The sequence below is a fragment of the Lampetra fluviatilis genome, chromosome 29 (genome assembly GCF_964198595.1).
Source record: "Lampetra fluviatilis chromosome 29, kcLamFluv1.1, whole genome shotgun sequence".
Lineage (NCBI taxonomy): Eukaryota > Metazoa > Chordata > Hyperoartia > Petromyzontiformes > Petromyzontidae > Lampetra > Lampetra fluviatilis.
In genome coordinates, this window is record NC_136303.1 from 3,002,419 (window position 1) to 3,023,887 (window position 21,469).

At 52.5% G+C, this 21,469-nt stretch overlaps 1 protein-coding gene across 1 annotated transcript; it reads right to left on the reverse strand.

Annotated features, from left to right (window-relative positions):
• Nucleotides 1-473: 473 nt before the first annotated feature.
• On the reverse strand, nt 474-18,840 carry LOC144943050 (Na(+)/H(+) exchange regulatory cofactor NHE-RF3-like). The gene is made up of 9 exons (XM_078870217.1): nt 18,658-18,840; nt 12,095-12,332; nt 10,845-11,058; nt 10,279-10,415; nt 9,495-9,690; nt 6,491-6,687; nt 4,352-4,531; nt 2,348-3,190; nt 474-581 (listed from the first exon to the last, which is right to left on the reverse strand). The coding sequence occupies exons 2-9, from the start codon at nt 12,317-12,319 to the stop codon at nt 543-545; spliced, it is 2,031 nt and encodes a 676-aa protein (XP_078726343.1). The 5' UTR covers nt 12,320-12,332; nt 18,658-18,840; the 3' UTR covers nt 474-542.
• Between the last annotated feature and the right edge of the window lie 2,629 nt (nt 18,841-21,469).

Consider the following 21,469-nt stretch of genomic DNA (forward strand, 5'->3'; position numbering starts at 1 on the left):
GTGAGAATTATTTTATTATGTTTTATTTTTATTATTTTATTATTTCCCTTCTACGTGACTTTACCGAAAGGACCAAGAATAAGAAGAAGGTACAACGAGTTTAAGTAAATGTAGTTGCTGCTCCTGCATGCAAATGTTCAGATTACCGTTCCGTTATTTTATAATTTTTGTTGAAAATGTTTCACACTTGTCATTTGAATCTGGACTTTCAGAAGGTGATATATGAGCAATCAAAGATGACGTTAAGTGAAATTAAGATGACGGGTCATTTCGTGTTACTTTTGTGTCGTGCATAAATCATTCGCGAACGTCAATTGGGAAAAAAATCAAGTTGCTAATTTTAATTCGAGTGAAAAATAACAAAAATTAAAACTAATTTCGCCACCATTCTACAAATCGGACGACGGCAAAAAAAAACAATCGTACAAATTAAAGTCTGCAGAGTAACTATGTACATATTTTTTTGACAATACTGGAATTACTTTTACATCCATTCGACAATCACGAAAGGGGAACGGACTGGGATCGTCCCGACATTCAGTTTAAAGGAAAGAATCTCCGTCTTCCGAGGTGGAGTCGCCCTGCAAAGCAAAACCACACACACACACGTGCACAAGTTTAATGCTCGCCGACATAACGCGGCACGCCGACATAACGCGGCACGCCGACATAACGCGGCACGCCGACATAACGCGGCACGCCGACATAACGCGGCTCGCCGACATAACGCGGCACGCCGACATAACGTGGCACGCCGACATAACGTGGCACGCCGACATAATGCGGCACGCCGACATAACGTGGCACGCCGACATAACGCGGCACGCCGACATAACGTGGCACGCCGACATAACGTGGCACGCCGACATAACGTGGCACGCCGACATAATGCGGCACGCCGACATAACGTGGCACGCCGACATAATGCGGCACGCCGACATAACGTGGCACGCCGACATAATGCGGCACGCCGACATAACGTGGCACGCCGACATAACGCGGCACGCCGACATAACGCGGCTCGCCGACATAACGTGGCACGCCGACATAACGTGGCACGCCGACATAAAGCGGCACGCCGACATAACGTGGCACGCCGACATAATGCGGCACGCCGACATAACGTGGCACGCCGACATAACGCGGCACGCCGACATAACGCGGCTCGGCGACATAACGTGGCACGCCGACATAACGCGGCACGCCGACATAACGCGGCACGCCGACATAACGCGGCACGCCGACATAACGCGGCACGCCGACATAACGCGGCACGCCGACATAACGCGGCACGCCGACATAACGCGGCACGCCGACATAACGCGGCACGCCGACATAACGCGGCACGCCGACATAACGCGGCACGCCGACATAACGCGGCTCGCCGACATAACGCGGCACGCCGACATAACGCGACTCGCCGACATAACGCGGCACGCCGACATAACGCGGCACGCCGACATAACGCGGCACGCCGACATAACGCGGCACGCCGACATAACGCGGCACGCCGACATAACGCGGCACGCCGACATAACGCGGCACGCCGACATAACGCGGCACGCCGACATAACGCGGCACGCCGACATAACGCGGCACGCCGACATAACGCGGCACGCCGACATAACGCGGCACGCCGACATAACGCGGCACGCCGACATAACGCGGCTCGCCGACATAACGCGGCACGCCGACATAACGTGGCACGCCGACATAACGTGGCACGCCGACATAACGCGGCACGCCGACATAACGCGGCACGCCGATATAACGTGGCACGCCGACATAACGTGGCACGCCGACATAACGTGGCACGCCGACATAACGCGGCACGCCGACATAACGCGGCTCGCCGACATAACGCGGCACGCCGACATAACGCGGCTCGCCGACATAACGCGGCACGCCGACATAACGTGGCACGCCGACATAACGCGGTCAACAAAACCCCGGTGACGTCGAACTTCTTTCGCACCGTACGTCGCCAACCGTGATAATCGGAGGTGCCGATTGAGCTGAATATCGCTGTGCGGTATGTACCGCCACTGTGCATCCCGCGTGCTGTCAATCCCTCCGTTGTGGCAGGTGACCCAATGTGCACATTTCGCAACCCCCCCCACCCAACATATAATTGGCAGCTCACGCGTGGTGGGGTAAAGTGTGGCTACTTCCACCTCTTTCAAGAAGTCTGGCCAGTGTGTCGGCGTGGACCAAAAACGCTCGAGCGGAGGGCTCGCTCGAGCTCCCTCCACCGGAGACCCTTCCGCCAGCGGTGGACAAGAGCAGGAAATAGCACGGGCCCCGCACCTTTAGCTTTGTTCCCCCCCCCACCCCACCCCCCCTTTACCTCGTCATCACTTTTCTCTTTGGCCGCCTCCGCCACGGCCACCGTCACCGCCGCCACCGCCTCCCCGGCGGCGCGGGCCTCGTCCGCATCGCCGCCCCGCGCCAGCACCTCCGCGGCCACGCCCGCGGCGGCCGCCACCGCCACGGCCCGGATCACCTCCTCCTCCTTCTTCTCCTCCTCCTCGCTGTCGCTGCCGCCGCCGCTCCCGGCCATCAGATTCTCGGCGGCGATGGCCGCGATGCTCGCCACCGCGGCCGCTTGCGCCGCGTCCTCCTTCCTCTGCCGCTCCTCCTCCTCCTTGTCCTCGTCGTCGCCCTCCGACTCGGAGCTCTTCTCCTCGTCGAGCTCGGCCAGCTCGAGGGCCGCGATGCTCGCGATGGCCGCGGCCGCCGCCCGCTCGTGGGCGTCGTTGGTGTCGTCTCCGGCCTCCGTCGCCGCCGCCGCCAGGACCGCGGCCGCCATCCCCGCGTCCACCTCGTCCCCCTCGACGGCGAGGTGCGCGGCCGCCAAGCTCGCCACGGCCGCCACGGCCGCCGCCACGGCCCGCTCCCCGGGGCTGTCGGCGTCGGCCGCCGCGGACGCCGCGGCCACCGCGACCACCACGGCGGCGTCCCGGGACGCTTCGCCGCCCTCGGCCAGCGCGCGCGTGATGGTCGTGCCGAGCTGCCGGTGGTGGCGCACGGACGCCTGGCTCGCCACCAGCAGCTCGACGCTGGCGCCGCCGTCGCGGATCTTGGCGACGATGTCGGCGTGCGTGGCCTCCTGCACGTTGTGGCCGTTCACCTCCACCACCATGTCGTCGTCGTGGAGGTCGGCGAGCGCCGCCGGGCTTCCCGGCGTCACCTGCGGCCCGGGGGATTTGGCGGGCGGTTCGGTGAGAGCGAGATCGAACGAGCAAACACTGCACTCGCTTGCTTCACAATCAGATTCAAAGAGTATTTATTTTTCTTCTTGGTTCTTTCGGTAAAGTCACGTAGAAGGGAAGTAATAAAATAATGCAAATAAAACATAATAACATAATTCTCACATGTCTGTCTATCGACAGACATGTTCTTCACCTGAGGACAGCTGCTTGCGTTGTGGCCGAAACGTCGTGAGAATTATTTTATTATGCTTTATTTTTGTTATTTTATTACTTCCCTTCTACGTGACTTTACCGAAAGAACCAAGAAGATTAATCCCAGCAGTCACGAAAGCTTTAAATCGAAAGAGTATTTATTATACACTGGAGGAATCCGATGAGCTCTAAAGCTCTTTCCTTCCTGCCGCCAGATCTCTCGGGTGCTTCACGGTCACGCGCCGCGACCCCACCAAGATCTGCGCTCACAGTCTCGTGATCGTCATCATCACGAGCTTGGACTGCTGACTTGTCTTTCAATGACTCACCGTACTCATCGCATCTGGCTTAGCGCTTCTGCGGCCCTTTTTCGGCCAACCAATCGAACAAAGACGGTCACTGCGGCCGTCTGGAACGCTCTTCCTTTTGATATTAGGAAGCCACTGGAGCTCTGCAACTTTTAAATCGCCTGATTGAAAACATTTCTTGAACTGCTTTTTTTTGTTCAGTTTGTTGTCCTTCCCCGCACCCTCCAATTAGCACGGTTGGCTACGTAGGGTGCAAAAGAAGTTAAAACTAGACACATGTATGTCTTCCCCGTGTTGCACCGGTGACGGATCCTTCAAGGACTTACCCTCGGAGGATCGTTATCTCCATTATTGTCTTCCCGTTGGTCAAATACCTCTGGGTACCACGCGGAGGCGAGTGTGTATCCTTTGTGTTGTTCACACTAAACCCCTTGCCACTTCTTCTCTGACCGATGAACCGTGACCCAGCAAAATTGTGAAGCCGGGCACCCCCCAAACCCCCTCCGCCCCCCCCCCCCCAACGCAATATGCATAACAATTAGTCCTGCAAATTCGCACGGGCCTACGTGTGCATGATCAATGAGGATCACCCCCCTCTCCGTCTTCCCGTGAATTGATCGCTCCGCGTGCGTGCCCCACCTTCTTGATGTACTGCCCCGGCTGGCCCCGAATGCCGTAGAGGTGGAAACCGAAGCCGTCGGCGCCCTTGCTGAGGTGGCGGAGGCGCGGGCGGAGGTCCTGGGCGTCCGCGGGGGACGCCGCATTGCCAGAGACTCCGACGTCGCTTTGACCTCCACCGCCCACGGGGTTGATGCCGTGCTGGCGGGGGTCAGGCGAGCGTTCGTCACCATCAACGTCGGTCGTCAGTCAAGTTCAAGTTCATTTATTAGGTATAGCCCTGTGAGCCATTCGGCTCTTGAATCGGGTGCGACCGCAACAAACAAAAAGCATGAACAAGAATACATCTTATAGTGACTATGTGCAAACAGAAAATCCAAGAAAAGACAGCAGAATATTGCAGAAAAAGCACCGTTACACACCAACACTGTGTGAAAAAATCCCAGTGGGATGCAAGTCAAACAACAACAACCACAAGACAACTTAGATTAAGACCATCAGTCTAATTCTGTACTACAACAAACAAACATGGCCAAACCAAAAAACTTTTCGAAAATCACCAAAATAAAGCCATAAAAGCAATGGGACAGTGATCATAGGAACTGTGACCGAATTTTCACAATAAACGACGTAAACAAGTCGTCGTCGTGGTGGTCGTCGTTATCGTCGATGACGTCGTTAGGGTGCCACGGTGGCTGGGAGATGTTAACCACCTCGCCTAGCATACAGGTGGTCGTGAGTTCGATCCCGACTGTGACCGCCTACTGTATATTTGGAGTTTGTGTTTCCCTCTCTCTCTCTCTCATCATCATCACGGTGCCTAGGAGATGTTAACTACCTCGCTTGGTATGCAGGAGGTCGTGGGTTCGAACACGACCCTGACCGTCTGCTGTGTATTTGTAGTTTGCGTGTCTCTCTCCCCGTGGTCGTGTGGGTTTTCCTCCGTTTGTAGTATTTGGCTGCTATAAATATCCACATTACAAGCCACTTCGCTGCGCTATGATCTGTGATGGACAGGTCGCTTCTGAAAAAACAGCCACAACAGTTCAGCTCAGTTGGCCCTGATAAAATAAAACTAGTTTTAGTTGTTTTGTTGTTGTTGTTGTTTAGTTTACCGAAGCTGCTGCTACTGCTCCCGGTGTTGCATTTTGGCTACCATGGACAGCTCACAGGACCCGCGTGCTCACGTGTTTGCTCTCCTGGGCAAAACGCCCGCGACGCAGGGCGCCCACAACTTCGGCGCAAACTCTCTCACAGGTCGCACGACCGAGGCTACGATTTTTGGCACGGGAAAAAAAGACTTTAGGAGTAGCGTTCACGGCCGCAGCGTTGCAGGCGGAAGGAAAAAAAAACGGCAACCTTGAAAAAAAAATCAACCGATTGGCTAATGCAGCAGTTCTCAACCTTGTTGGCACGGCGTACAACCCGCCCACCCACCTCACTCAAGACCGCTGGTCACAACGCGCCCCGACTCACCCCAAAAAATACAACTAAAGATTACGGAGGCCCAGACACAGAGAGATCACGTGTCCACGCCTCGAGCCAACGCGGTGTGACCAAGGCACTCGTTTCACTTTATATGTGCAACTGGAGTTGTGTCGCCAATGCAAACGTTTACCCCCTCCTCGAGTGGCAATCGAAATGTCTCTGCACGGTATCCACGCCGCAGCCTGCGCCTCCCCTAAAGAAGCTGATGGCTTAAGTGAGCTTCAACTGGTAAGATAAAAAATAGAAGTTGTATTTGTATATTTTTAAGTGAGTTATTTACATTTCCTATACTTCTCACTCGTGATGTGTTATCGTATTGTTTGTTGTTGCAACGTTATGACCCGCCCCCTACTGGTTATCTGTGAAAAAGAGCTTTACAGCTCACCAGATTCCTCCAGTATGAATAATGAATTCTGATTCAGATACACAAAGGCAACGCACGTGTTGAGAACCAGCTGACCCTGAAGTCCGCGGCCATCAACGACAACAATATTTCACGCACGGACTTTCCGCTCAAGTTCACGATTTCCGTGACCCCTCGTCCCCAAAAAAATCGTGGCCTCGCCCGTGACCCCGCGCGGCCCCCACGGGCTCCCCGGAGCCGCACCACGCACGGCACGGTACGTACGTCAAGCCGTGCTCATCGAGGGACGGACAACAAACTGAGCGCACCATGGTGTAGAAGGCGTCGGCGGCCTCGGACAGCACGAGCAGAGTGGTGCTGCTGCCGTCCTTGCGGATGCGCTCTACCACCTCCTCGTGCGTGAGCTCGTCCACGGGGTCACCGCCCACCGCCACGATGCGATCTCCGTCCTTGAGGCCCATCTTGTCGGCGGGGCTCTTGGCGTCGATCTCGCGGATGAAGTGGCCTGCACCGCCACCTCCGATTAGCCGCGGTTGGTTACGTACGGCGCGAAGCGACCAGAAGACTCGCCGCGGGAAAGTTTGTACGGCTGAACGGGGGATCGCGCTGTTGTTTCGGTACTCGACGTTGCAACGGTGTGTGCGTGTCCCGCAATACGCGACGCGGAAATGTTTCAATGCGGTAATTGCCATCCTGCAAGCGCCCGTGTAAGATGCTGCATGGACCCCTAACCCCACAAAAAGCCCAACAACCGGTTCATTGTTCAGACAATTATTCAGGATCAATCAATAACCGCCGCTGCATCGCTCAATTCCTGCGCTCGAAAACTCATTAAACGGAACCAATTGGCGTTGGAATTCCACGTCACCCACGGGTGATACATCCACGCACTTGCGCGTGCACAGCAATCGCTGCAAACGTTACTCAGCTGACCGTTTCTGCGCTTGTTTTTTACACGTGGGTGGACAGAGGCGACTGGGGTGGGTGGGTGGGTGGGGTGGTTGGGGTGGGTGGTGGTTTACAGCTTGAGCAAGACGCACGACAAAGGTCGCCTGCTGGAGCAGCCGACACGTCGACTCTTGCCGGGAGACGCTTGGCAGATAAAATCGCGCAGGCCCGGCACGACGACACCCCTCGTCACGGGTGGCGAGATGTTAACTACCTCGCCTGGTATACAGGAGGTGCCGGGGGTTCGATCCCGACCCTGACGCCAGTTGTGCTGTATATAGTTTGCGTGTCTCTCTCCGTGGTCGCGCGGATTTTCCTCCGGGTCCTCCGGTTTTTCCCTCCTCAACATTTAGAATGAACGTCACGCGTTTAGAGTGTTTGGCTGCTGTAAATGTCCACGTGTTGATAAGCCGCTTCGTTGAGCTATCATTTGTGGCCAACGCGCTTCTGAAAAAGAGCTATACAGCTCAGCGGACCTTACCTGGTAAACTACAAAAATATATAGTTTAACACCATCTGGCGGTGCACAGGTCCGTGGTTCGAACCCAGTCGCCGCCCTGGTTAATACTGCTGGGTGCATTGGTTATAAGGGAAAACAATCATTCGGCTACTTCACTCGCAGTGGACGTTAGAGATCCCGTGACGTCACCCGCAAGCATCATGGTCCAAATAAATAACTCGTACAAATGAGTTGCATTACCTGTAAATTACTCAAATGGTATCTATATGACAATCATCGCCCCCACCCCCGCACTACTGCGATAACTTGGCAGGACCCTCCCGAACAGGAGTCGTGCGACTCGGTGAATCTTTCACGGGCACAGCGGCACAATAAGTAAACAGAAATAACGAATCTGGGCGCGAGCAGTGGAGGAGAGTTCCGGTCGGAGGAGGATGTCCGGTCGCTACATTTTATTTTTTTGCCAAGCCCGAGAAACGCAAAACTCCGTCTGCGTGTTCACGCGCGCACACGCGAACACGCAGACGGGCACACACGTGTGCGTGCGTGTGCCCGTCTGAAAACACCTCCCCCCGTTTTTCATGACAGCGACACAGCCGCTCGGTCAATCAAACCTAATGCCCAGCTCACCGATATCACTGTCCCATTCTGTGTTGCTGATTTGGCTCAAGATTGCCAATCAAATTTATTGAAACTCATATAAATATATTAACCAGGAACGGCATAGCATGCGGGTCGTGGTGACCTCATGAGCCCGAATGGGTTTATCGCCTTGTGCGCGTCGCCCCATGCTCTTGATTCAGTGCCGCCTCTGGCACGCAATTTATTTGTTTATTTAAAGAACGGCAGAGTCCACAGTTTTCTTTTTTGGCAATCTACGAATCTGAACGTAGCCGTAACCTTGAACCTTCCCGCAGTCGAATAGCGCGGCTGTTTAGATAAGATGGCTCTGGAATGAAGAAACCGCTGAACAACCTCGGCACCAGATTTTCTCATTTAGCCACATCGGGGACGGTGGAATCGACTCTCCCCAATGCCGGCAATCCTGAACGCTGACACGTGACGACTGCAGCTCGGACGAGGCAGGGCGTGCACTGTGCTGAGCTCGTGGTAGCATCTAAATGAGCTCGAACCTCCGTTAAAAACCACGTGACTTCTATTTCGAATTAAAGCTTTCGTGACTGCAGGGATTCATCTTCTTGGTTCTTTCGGTAAAGTCACGTAGAAGGGAAGTAATAAAATAATAAAAATAAAACATAATAAAATAATTCTCACGACGTTTCGGCCACAACGCAAGCAGCCGTCCTCAGGTGAAGACCAGGTCTGTCGGGGAGACAGCGTCTGACTTCTGTGTGCCTCCCCTCTACCCCCGTGAAAACAGACGCTGCTGCTCTGGTGCCCGCTCACTACCGCTCGCTCCTTACAACTCTCTCCTCCCTCCCTTCCCCCCTCCATCTCATCATCATCATCATTGCCCTCTCATTCCCGGCATGTTGGCCCGGTCATTCCTCCTCCCTCCTCCCTCCTCCCCCTTCCTACACCGCTGCTGTTCCTCCTCCTCCCTCCCTGCTGCTCATCTTGAGCAGTGTGCCCTCTGCCTCGTCCGTCTTGGGGGCTTCAGTCCGGGCAGCCCTCTCCCGCTCATCTTTCCCCGCTGTCCGCTACCCTCGGTTTTATTTTCCGCAACAGACTCTGCTCCCCTTGGCCGAGGTGTGGCCAAAGGGGGGAGTGCAACGCCCCTCGGTCGTACGTTGAACTTCTTTCGCACCGTGCGTAGCCAACCGTGTTGATCAGAGGTGCGTGGGAAGGACGGCGAACGAACGATACGCGTCTCCTCGTCAGGGGGGGGGGGGTGGGGGGGGGAGTTGTTGGGGGGGGGGGTGCGGGCCCCCCGCGGTACCCACCGATGCGTCCGCGCTCGGCACGCAGGAAGAAGCCGTATCCGTCGCTGGCGCGCTTCAGCTTGACGGAGCGGGGCTGGTGGGGCAGGGACGCGCGCTCCACCATCTCGGCGGTCACCCGCTCGCCAGTCCGCTTGAAGTGCTCGTTGGCCTCCTTGTCCACCACCAGGAGGTGCACCGTCTTGCCGCCGCGTTTCACCTGGACGCGCCGGAGGCGCCGGGGCAGGGCGGTGGTGGAGGGGTGGGGTGGGGTGGGGAGCGGGTGGGATTGTCACTTGCGGGCCGAGGCTTGCCGGGTTGCCCGTTTACGAACGGGCAAGGATTATTAATTCTCGAGAGCGTTCCGGTCTCGCGCCGCACGCGGGCGTGCTCGTGGTGGGTCGCCCGGTGACACCGCAGTTTCACCTCCCGCGCATCTCTCCTCCACCGGTAGGCACCGGTTGGCCACGTTACGGTGAGCGCGCGGGGGTTCGCGTCGAGTTGAACGCACAACACAAGCAGTCAAAATGCAAACCAGTTGAAAGGGTAAAAACCTACTACTATAGTTGCGTTTATAGTGTAAGCTACGTTAATTTAAGCTACGGAGGAAGGTGCGGAAAACCCCATCGTACTTCTTTGCTGTCAAAGTCCGCGGTCCTCACTTTCACTGCCCCTTCCCCGACGTGACCAAGTACGGGTCGTGTAACCCCCGCCCCCCGCAACCACCACCACCACGACCACAGTGACACGGAAGGGCCTCATCCAGCATTGGCAGCAACAGGCGGGGAGCTGTACGCTGTACGCTGACCTTGTCCATGACGACGGCGCGAGCCAAGCCCGTGATGTCCTCTCCGTTCAGAGCCACCAGCCGGTCCTCGGAGCGCAGGCCAGCCTTCTCAGCCGGGGAGCCGTACTTCACGTCCATGATGAACATGTCCTCTGAGCCTGACAAAGACAAAGACCACCGCCCCCCGCCCGTATAGCCTTAAACGACTGTTGGGCAAAGTGCTGTTTGCGAGCACCTATCAGAATGGAATCAGAATATGTATTAATACTGGAGGAATCCGACGATCTGTGAAGTGCTTTTTCATGGCGCAGCACACGAGGGAGTGGGTGGCCGGCAAGCACCACGCATGGCCGCCTTTGTCTCCCCGGTGCCGCACCACACCGGGTACTCATTTCAGGCTGAGTCGACCAAGCGGAGTCCCAGGATCGATTCCGATAATCGTCGCCGGCGTTGTTGGCCGCGAGTGGGAATCGAACCCCGGGTCTCTGCCGGGTTCGTAGCGCGGCGCGCCGACCACTGCTGCACTACCGCTGTACTACCCCGCCCCCCCCCTCCCCAGCGCCCACACAACAGAGTTCGCCGCTCACCTTCAATGGACTTGAGGTGGAATCCGAAGCCGTCGCTGCTGCGCTTCAGGGTGCAGAGTCGCGGGCGGGGCCCTTGCGAGGAGGGGCCCTTGGCCGAAGTGGCCGCCGCCGCCGTCGCCTTCTTCGTAGCCGCCACAAGCTGCTCCTTGTAGGACTTGGCATCCTGGACGACCAGCGTCACCTTGTCCCCGCTCTTCTTGATGATATCCACCACCTGCACGGGTGGGGGTGGGGGGTGGGCAGGGGGGAGGGGCGGGGTGGGTAGGGTGGGGGTGGTGTCAGAAGAATGCCACCAACCCAAAAGTGAAATCCAGCTCACGGCAATGTTCCGTGGAAGCCCCCCAAATGAGCGTTGAGCAACCGCGGGCCGACCTTGATGTTCGCCGTGGCCGGGAGTTGTACTCAGTGTTGCTCTGGGGGGGGGGGGGTTCATAGGGCAGCGCGCTAACCACTGCGCCACTCCCGTTACCCCTCCCTATAGCCGTACTCGCCTCGTAAATGATTCACCAATTTTAAATCTTTACCCCCCCTCCCCCTTCTCCACCCACCCGGCCCCGCTTAGGTGCCTTGGCCCGAGAGTAAACTCGCATGCACAGAGCAAACCCATGGGAGGTACAATGGGAGAATGCGTACGTTAGTCCTCGCTGGCACGGAAGGTGGTGCGGTGGTGGTGGGGAGCGGTGGTGTAGCGGTTAGCGCTACGCTGCGCTACGAACCCGGCGACCCGAGGTCGATTGCCGCTCACGGCCAACACCCAGTGACGATTATCCGAACCGATCCTTGGCCTCACCTAGGTCGACTCGGCCTCAAACTGAGTACTTGGTGCGGTGTGTAAACATCGCCACCGGGGAGAGACAAAGGCGGCACGGGCGTGGTGCTGGCCACCCACCCCGTCGTGTGACGTGCCGAGCCTCGGTAGGTGCTGCTCGCTAACGGCACTTTCCCCAAAAAAGTCTTTTAAATACTGGGATTGTTGCACACAGCATTGATATACGGTACTTTTTGTAGAAGACTGTTGTTTTTTCCTGGATTTTTCTGTTGCGCGAAGTCACTTTAAGACGTTTCTTGTTCACGTTTTTGTTTGTTGCGGTTGCACCCGATTCAAGAGCCGAATGGCTCACAGGGCTATACCTAATAAATGAACTGAACTGAAATGCTACACGTGGCGGCTGCGGGGGGGGGGGGGGTCTTTGTCTTTGGTGCGGGGGGTTTGAGTGGGGGGGGCCTCGAGAGCCACGCGTCCTTCTCACCTTGGCGTGGTCTCCGCCGTCCACGTGCTCGCCGTTGACGCGGATCACGCGGTCACCGTCCTGCAGCCCCGCGCCGTGCGCCGGGCTGCCCGCGGCCACCTCGCGGATCAGGTGACCCTCCTCGCCGCTCTCGAGGCGCAGGAAGAAGCCGAAGCCCTTGCCCGGCTTGCGCTCGAGCGCGCACTCGCGCAGCGCCCCGGCGCCTCCTCCTGCTGTGACCGTCATCGTGAGCGGTGGTCTGTGGAGACGGCGGTGGTGGAGGGGGGGTCGGTTAGGGGGTTAGCGGGGAGCGGCAGCGTCGCTGTAGCGCTATCGACCCGGCTGACACAGGTTCGATTCCCGCTCACCGGTCAACACCCCGAGTGACGATTATCCGAGCCCGTCCTTGGGGCCTCCCCTCGGTCGACTCAGCCTCGAATGAGTTTACCTGGCGTGGTGTGTAGTAAACATCGACGCTGGGAAAGACAAAGGCGGCCGGGCGTGGGTCCGGCAAGCCACTTGCTCGCGTGCCGTTCTCGCCTGCATTGGTGTTCGAGGACCGCATTGCGCCTCTTGGGATATTGAGTTTGTTGTATCGAATTAGAAAGATAAAAAAATGGATTTTCTTTTTATTATATTGGCTGCAGATCCTTGACCATGGGAGTCCAGTTTACCATGGACTGCCATGGTGAACTCTACTCCCCTCCACTTTACTCTCCCACCTCCCCCACTTTCATCTCACTCTACCCTCTGCACGCTCGGTCAGCGACCAAGGCTTGCTTGTCGAAACCACCGGCTGACCGACCTTCACTATTCTGGCAAATCGCCAGTTGATGCTGATTGATGTCATTAGGGGCCGTCCATAAACGACGTCACGCGATTTTTTACGATTTTTGCCCCCCCCTCCATCGTCACACGGCGTCACAAAAAGTCAGACCCCCCCTCAAATATGACGATATGACGTCATAAAGCTCTGCCCCCCCCCCCCCCACCAAAAAAAATAACATGCTTCAAATCACTTTAAACTACTGTCATTGTAGTGCGTATTTAATGTGGCGCTGCACTCTGATGTTGTGGGAGAAAACATTTATTCAAAAGTCTATTTAATTCAGTAGAACGTGTTGTCTATATTTATTTAAAGTTGCGCATTTTTACGTGACGTCACATTTCTCACCCTCCCCCCCCCTCCTCGTCACACATCGTCACAAATGTCTGACCCCCCCCCCCCACTAGGTGCGTGACGTCATTTATGGACGGCCCCTTACCAGCGAATCGTCGTTCTACTCAAATTATAAATGTTGTGGATTTACTCTCCAACACACCGGTGGGCTGAAGTAGTAACTAATTGGCGTTTTATTTACATGACAAATCAACTTACTAATTGGCTGTGTCGGGTCGTGAAGGGTTACGACACCTTTATACTTGGGCGATCTAACCCAAAAACCTTTATTATCAATAATATCGGTCGCGATAGCCTAAGTGTTAAACTGCACTTTGTGCTTCGATTAGCGCGGTTGGCTACGTACGGTGCGAAAGAAGTTCAACATACATACACACAGGCCATAAAAAAAATCCTTGTTCTCCGTAAAATGCTCATCCCAGTTTCTCTACTGCGTCTTAAGTTGTGGTCGCATTTTAGCCGCTCTGTTTATAGCAACATTTCATGAATGTACTTTTACTACACAAAGTTTATCTCGATATACATTGTTGATTATTGCGGGGCTTGTCTGGTACGCGTCTAATATCTACCGATAGGGGTAATTATTCACGTATCATTTTCAAAGGTCGTCACGAAACATTGTCTTGAATGGAATTCCCAACCAGGTCACATGGTGTCAAGTGCAGCCTCCGACTCTTATTAAGCACTCTGTCTCTCTCTCGCCTCTCCGTTCACGTCCTGGACACTATGAAGGAGACACACACTGCTATCTGCGCTTGTGCACCGCCCAAGATTAATGTGTTTGTTGAGCTATTAACCTCCATTTATCTTCATGTTACAGTGTAGTATCCGTTCTCTTTTCATTAAAAACTATAGTCAGTGCCGGATTATCCTATGAGCAAAAGTAGCTACATATGCTACGGGCCCCGCACTTTCAAGGGCCTCGCGCTGAATGCTTTCAAGCTATCAATTCCGGTGCAGTGCTTCTGCACTTGCTCTATTACTATAGCACCATACTGCCTTCAACGTTAATTAACGACTGGGTGTTTAAAGTTAGCGATTTGTCGTATTATCTGGCTGTATAGCAAATGAACAAATACAATGACTTTACTGTGCAAGTTAAAAATGTGTGTTTTAATATTTACGTTTTTTTTCTCTTATTTAGGGCCCCTTTATAACATCATATGCTACAGGCCCCACACTAGCTTAATGAGGCATTGACTATAATCCCATGTAAGTGTTAACATTGTCTTGAAGCACCCTGTATATATTGTGCCGACCTAGTGCCCTTGTGCCGCCATCCGCCTTGCAGAGACCATCATTAGAATGCAAACTACTTTCCAAAAATGTTGGTACGGTGGCTTGAACATCTGTAAAGTGACTCGCAAATGGGTTCAAAAAGTACTGGTTTAAGGATGAACCACGTCAGTCATCCCCGACTCGACGATGATGGTGGGGTTGAGTAGGAGCCATAACCCTAATAGCCCGCCAGGAGAAGGCTGGACAGCCAACATTTGGACTCCCGCTGTTCCGTACCTTCGTATGTAGAACTTCTTTTGCACCGTACGGAGCCAACCGTGATAATCGGTGGGTCTCTGTGGGGCTCTATGGGTTTGGGTGTCTGTGGGTCTCTGTGTATTTATCTTATTTAAGCGTGCTCCTCGGAGGTGCGGGGAAATCGGAGGCGTCTCAGACAAAACTGTGACAGTAATAACATCATACCAACAATCTTTGATAACATTTCCCAATGTGGGATTAACATGATATCCGTCTCTATGTGCTAGAGTGTTTCTCCCTCGCACGCGTGGGTTTTGTTTTCCGGGTCCTCCGGTTTCCTCCCTACATGTATGCGATCGTTCGTTAGCCGACAACACATTACAGATATATAGAGGAACGCAGAGCTTGGGCAGTCGTTAGAAGTGCCTGCTCATTGCGTGGATGCCTTCCCGTTACTCTTTGGTTGCTCCCTCTTGACTCGTTCTGCCTCTCTCTCTCTTTTAGAATGAGAACATACTGTGCGAGTCGTACGTTTCAATTGTTATGTATTTTTATCATTTGAAAGATTGAAAAGAAAAACAGGTTACCACCTCTGCCTTGCAAGGCCATGGATAGCGCTCACCGTGTGAATGTGGAATTTTCACCACCGTCCCAGCAGGGCTACACATTTTTTAATGATCGCGTTTTTATTTAATTAAAACGGGGAAGACGATTTAACTTGGATTCGTTATTTCAGCATCGCCATCAGCCATGACCAATCCACTGCTGGATATTTGTCAGTGTTAGAAAAAAAATATACGCCGGCGACGTGCTTCTTTGTTACCACTTAATTATATTTGTTTTTTCCCACGTTTATTTTTACCCCAAAGTTTATCTTTACGGTATGTGTCCTCTCTTTTACTATTTTATCTATATTCTGCTGCATGTTGCAATGATGTAGGGACACGTATTGCTACTTGGATACCTCCTGTATCTGGACTATTGCACTTCTTTACAGCCTTGCCTTGGCACGCACACAGCACACACCCAGCTCATAACCACTACAGCACCCAGCTCATAACCACTACAGCACCCAGCTCATAACCACTACAGCACCCAGCTCATAACCACTACAGCACCCAGCTCATAACCACTACAGCACCCAGCTCATAACCACTACAGCACCCAGCTCATAACCACTACAGCACCCAGCTCTTAACCACTACAGCACCCAGCTCATAACCACTACAGCACCCAGCTCATAACCACTACAGCACCCAGCTCATAACCACTACAGCACCCAGCTCATAACCACTACAGCACCCAGCTCTTAACCACTACAGCACCCAGCTTGCAAAATCTACAGCACCCAGCTCATAACCACTACAGCACCCAGCTCGTAACCACTACAGCACCCAGCTCATAACCACTACAGCACCCAGCTCGTAACCACTACAGCACCCAGCTCGTAACCACTACAGCACCCAGCTCGTAACCACTACAGCACCCAGCTCATAACCACTACAGCACCCAGCTCATAACCACTACAGCACCCAGCTCATAACCACTACAGCACCCAGCTCATAACCACTACAGCACCCAGCTCATAACCACTACAGCACCCAGCTCGTAACCACTACAGCACCCAGCTCGTAACCACTACAGCACCCAGCTCGTAACCACTACAGCACCCAGCTCGTAACCACTACAGCACCCAGCTCATAACCACTACAGCACCCAGCTCATAACCACTACAGCACCCAGCTCATAACCACTACAGCACCCAGCTTGCAAAATCTACAGCACCCAGCTCATAACCACTACAGCACCCAGCTCGCAACACATTCCTGCGGAGGGAGCTGGCAGGAACGTTGGGTTGCTTGGTCAATGGCCAGTGTCAACGGCGGCGTGGTGTATTCCGCAAATATGCCCGACTGTGAGGGCGGGCACAAGCCGGCGTGAGTAGGTTAAACGTTGAGTTTTATAAGGGCACCACGGGGTGACCAGCCCCTCCCCACCCAGGCCCACCCCTCCCACCTCCCACCCAGCCCCACCCTCCCCACCCAGCCCCTCCCCACCCTCCCCTCCCAGCCCCACCCAGCCCCTCCCCTCATACAGTCTACAGCACCCAGTTCATACAGTCTACAGTACACAGCTCATACACTCTACAACACCCAGTTCATACAGTCTACAACACCCAGTTCACACACTCTACAACACCCAGTTCATACAGTCTACAGCTCCCAGTTCATACAGTCTACAGTACACAGCTCATACAGTCTACAACACCCAGTTCATACAGTCTACAACACCCAGTTCATACAGTCTACAACACCCAGTTCATACACTCTACAACATCCAGTTCATACAGTCTACAACATCCAGTTCATACAGTCTACAGCAGCCCGCTCATACAGTCACATGGCGACAGGCTGATGGAAGTTTTCATTCTACTCGGTTTCTGGAGAATCTACAACCCGGGACTTGATTAACGAGATCATCCTCCTGTCGACGTTTCGCAAACCAGACCCTTCCCCCCCCCGAGCACAAAGCATTTCACGTTGCATACTTTCGGCGTGTTCTGGATCTGCCGTGGATTCCGGAACGTCGAGACTTAAAAGAAAAGACGTCACCGTTTTTTGCAGGCTCGTCTGTAGAAAAGCTGATAAACGTGCATTTTCGTGTGTGTGTGTGTTTTTAATGCTGGCCCCCATTTACCCGGGCGCCCGGCAGGACGAGACTTTTGGCAGCAATTGTCTTCTTTAAAAATGTTGCTGCGTGCAGAGGTTCGTGCATTGGCAAATACGCACCGCATTCTAAATAGACGTAGTCTATGCATATCGTGAGGATGCAGTAAAGAACAAACAATTACTAAGGAGGGGATTTGAAAGCCATGACGCCGAGTCAGCATATTTACGTCCACAAAGAGGTTAAGCGAATTGATTACATGCTCAATCGAAATGATTAACAGGACGTTCAACTTACTCTTAAAAGCAACGAATTCTCATGCACAGAGGAGCAAACTTATTAGATGGATAGCTCTACTTTAAATGACGACTTAACAACTCCCATAGCATCGATTAGTAGTGCGTTGGACGTGGGAACCAAAGGTTAAACGCCAGAGAAGATTTTTTTTTCTGAACAGCGAAAGGCGCTAAGGGGGACGGTTATGAATGATGTGGAGGTGCTAAGATCACGGGTCGGTAAGCAAAAATAGCAAGATGAGCCGGTGGTAAAAAGATTGTTTAAAAAACCCTCAATAATTTTAAAAACCGCAATGCACTGTGTGGTGAATACGAGAAAAATAAAGTCCCGCTTGTAAAACAACAACAACAACATCCTCTTAGTTTTTTTCGGTAAAGTCACGTAGGTAAAAAGTAAAAATAAATAATAAAAATAATTGAAATAATAATAGAAATAAAATAATAAATCACGACGTTTCGGAGGCAACACAAGTCTCCGTCATCAGGTGGGACTGTCAGCTAAATTTACTGTATCAAGTGAGGAAAAAAATCAAAGAAACAAGCTCTTAAGCACAGAGGAGCAAACTCTTACGAGCTCATTTTATTTCTATTATCATTTGTATTATTTTTATTATTTATTATTTATTTTGTACCTTCAAGTTTCAAGTTTCATTTATAAGGTATAGCCCTGTGAGCCATTCGGCTCTTGAATCGGGTGCAACCGCAACAAACAAAAAAACAAAAACATGAACACGAAAACATCTTAAAGTGACTATGTGCAAACAGAAAATCCAAGAAAAGACTGCAAAATATTGCAGAAAAAGCACCGTGCACCTACGCGACTTTACCGAAAAAACCTAAGAGTATGAATCCTTGCAGTCACGAAAGCTTCAAATCTAGAAACAACAACAACAACAACGAAGACAAACGTGGCAATTCACGAGAATGCGGTGGCAATTGCCGCGCAGGCGACGTCTCCCACTCACCCGCTGAAGCCTTGCGGAGCGTGGCTCTCGGAGTCCGCGTGCTTTTAATCGTCGAACGCGTCAAGAGCAAAGGTTCGGGGGGAGACTTGGGACCCTGCAGCCAAAGCTCTGCTTTGCCTTGCCCTGCCACTCGCCTCGCCTTGGCTCGTAATGCCGCTGGCACAAAGTCCACGAGGGTAAATGAGCAACTGGCTGAAGGGTCTCCTCCTCGCATGCCCCAGCCACATTTTTTTTTGTTTGCCCTCTTTGCACCCTTGCCAGGGTATCAACAGCCTCTTGTGGAGATATCGGCTTTTGTGCGTCGGGGTGTGTCCTCTGCGGATTAGCTTGAGATAAAGGCGAAGCCCTTCGTCCGCGTGGGTTTCGCCGGTCATGGGACCTGTTGTGTGTATGGCGAAGCTCTTTCGCAGCGTGCGTAGCCAGCCGTGACACCAACGAAACTCAAATGTTGTTAAATGTTGCGAGGATTGCTCATGGCGAACCTCTTTCGCTCCGTGCGTAGCCAGCCGTGACAGCGACGCGTCAAAATCGTGTCCAGAGGTTGCTTATAACCAGCATCATCAGGCAACTTGCCTGATGATGCTGGTTATAAATATCAACGAAACGCAAATTTTGTTAAATGTTGCGAGGATTGGTAAAAAACCGCACCGGCGGTGCTGATAAAGCAGTAATACGTTGTCGTTTTAACACGCAGGCTTTCGCGACCGATATTATTCATAACAAAAGTGTTTGAGTTAGATGGTGGAGAGTTACGACGCATTTATACTTATCGCGATCTAACCCAGAAACCCTCTTTGTGAATAAATTGGCATGTTTGTTCACAGTCCTCACCTTGTGAGAACACATCTCCAGAGTAGTATGAGAGGCATCTATTCGATATAATTTAAAATCCCTGTCATACACGAACACCAGAAGCCTTTGGACATCAGCTTAGCCAAATCACCGTGACTCCGTAATCAAATTTATACAAATGTTTGTGTGCTAACCCTCACCCCCCAAAGCCTGGATTAGTATCGGGTATGAGACCGGGATTTGAACTTCGAACCTCCGCCATGTAGGCGCCACGGTCGGTACTTTACCAATAGCCCCCCAGTCACCCAGCCACATTGTGTCCAGACCAACGTGAATTGCCTTCCCCCTTTGTGCGCGTTGCGTTTGCCATCTCTGGAAGTTACTATGTTACGTTGTAAGGCGATTTGGTGATAGATAAACTCAACATGTTTGGCATTAACTCTGCGAACTTTCTTTTTCACGCTGTGTTTGAGCACCGCCTTATTTTGATATATTTGTTGGCAAAAAATGTACTTGAGTTGGCTTCGGGGAGACGATGCAGAGTCAGGGATTCTGAGCCAGCACTGTTGAGGACCTGGGTTCACATCTGGGATAGAGCCGCTAATGATTAACCAGGTTCTCAGGTTGTTAGTTAATTGATTGTCTCAGCTTGGTCACCAATGACTCCGCACCAAAACCACCCACCCACTTAAATGTTGTTTGCCAGATAAGGTTGCTCATTCCAGCTCATCATCGTCATAACGATCTACGGGCAGATAGCCCCGTCCGTGTCCACTGCACATTGTATCATTCCTTTACACTTTCCTCTGTCGTTGGGTGATGCCTTCTCCAGATGCCGTTCTCTGACACAAGGTGGTTGTTCCCCGCTCACGAGTTCCAAAATGGAACCTTTATTTCACGAGGTGACACCCATTTGTGAGATCTCTATTGAACCTCAATAGAATGCTTTACAGGGTAGATTGAATATTTAGAATCGCCCACGTTACCACGAACCACCGGGGTCCACATAGTAACACCACTGCCGCACTTTAATCAATTTGCCGGCAGCATGTCAAAATCTTTATCACGTGACCACTGAGGCTGCCCACTCTTGCTTGCTATGCTCGACATGATTAGACAAACGTTGTCGATCAGCTAACTCAATGGCATTCGAAAAAAAGAAGTTTGCCCAATGCAAAATGTGAGCACCATTGGGAGAGCTGTCAATACAAAACTTTTACTTCGTTGTTAAGAGCGTATACAGATTTTACGCTTTTTTATTTTTAGTTACAGGATTGGTGGGACGGAAAATTGCATTCTTACAGAAAACGTATTTCGGGTAAAATGTTAACTCGATCTTGCGCGCATGTGCGTTGAACTTATTTCGCACCGTGCGGAGCCAACCGTGCTAATCGGAGGCGCCAGTTAATCATGAAACCCACAAGCATTGCCCTGGGGGCAGATCATTCAATTAGTAAGACTGTACTAATGCCCGCTACAAGTTCTGGGCGTACAGTTGGGCTGTAACGGTGTACTGATGAATCAATAAAAGCTGGTTCTTGTGCGGCAGGGTGGTACAGGGGTGACGTCTGTGCCGTACAGCAACAAATTCCTCGGTTCGATTCCCGACTCGGACAACTTTCTGGTATGCGTGCCTATCGCGTGACTTTACCGTGTGGATTTAAAACTGAACTACTACTAGATTCGAAGCTTTCGTGACTGTAGGAATTATTACCCTTTGGTTCTTTCGTTAAAGTCAGGTAGAAATAAAATAATAATAGACTACAACGTTTCGGTTGCAACACAAGCAACCATCATCAGGTAGGAATGAAGGATAAAACACAGGCATGGAAACAACATAGGCAGACACACATGCTGTGCCAAAACCTGGCAGGACCTTCTTGAAAACAAATCTTGAGGCTCACTCAGGCTGCCCTGGGTAAACACGTGTAATAACAATAAAAGCAAACTCACGATGGAGACATTGTTTATTCAAATGTGTAATTTACTCACGTAATAAATTTCTACAAACACAACTGTA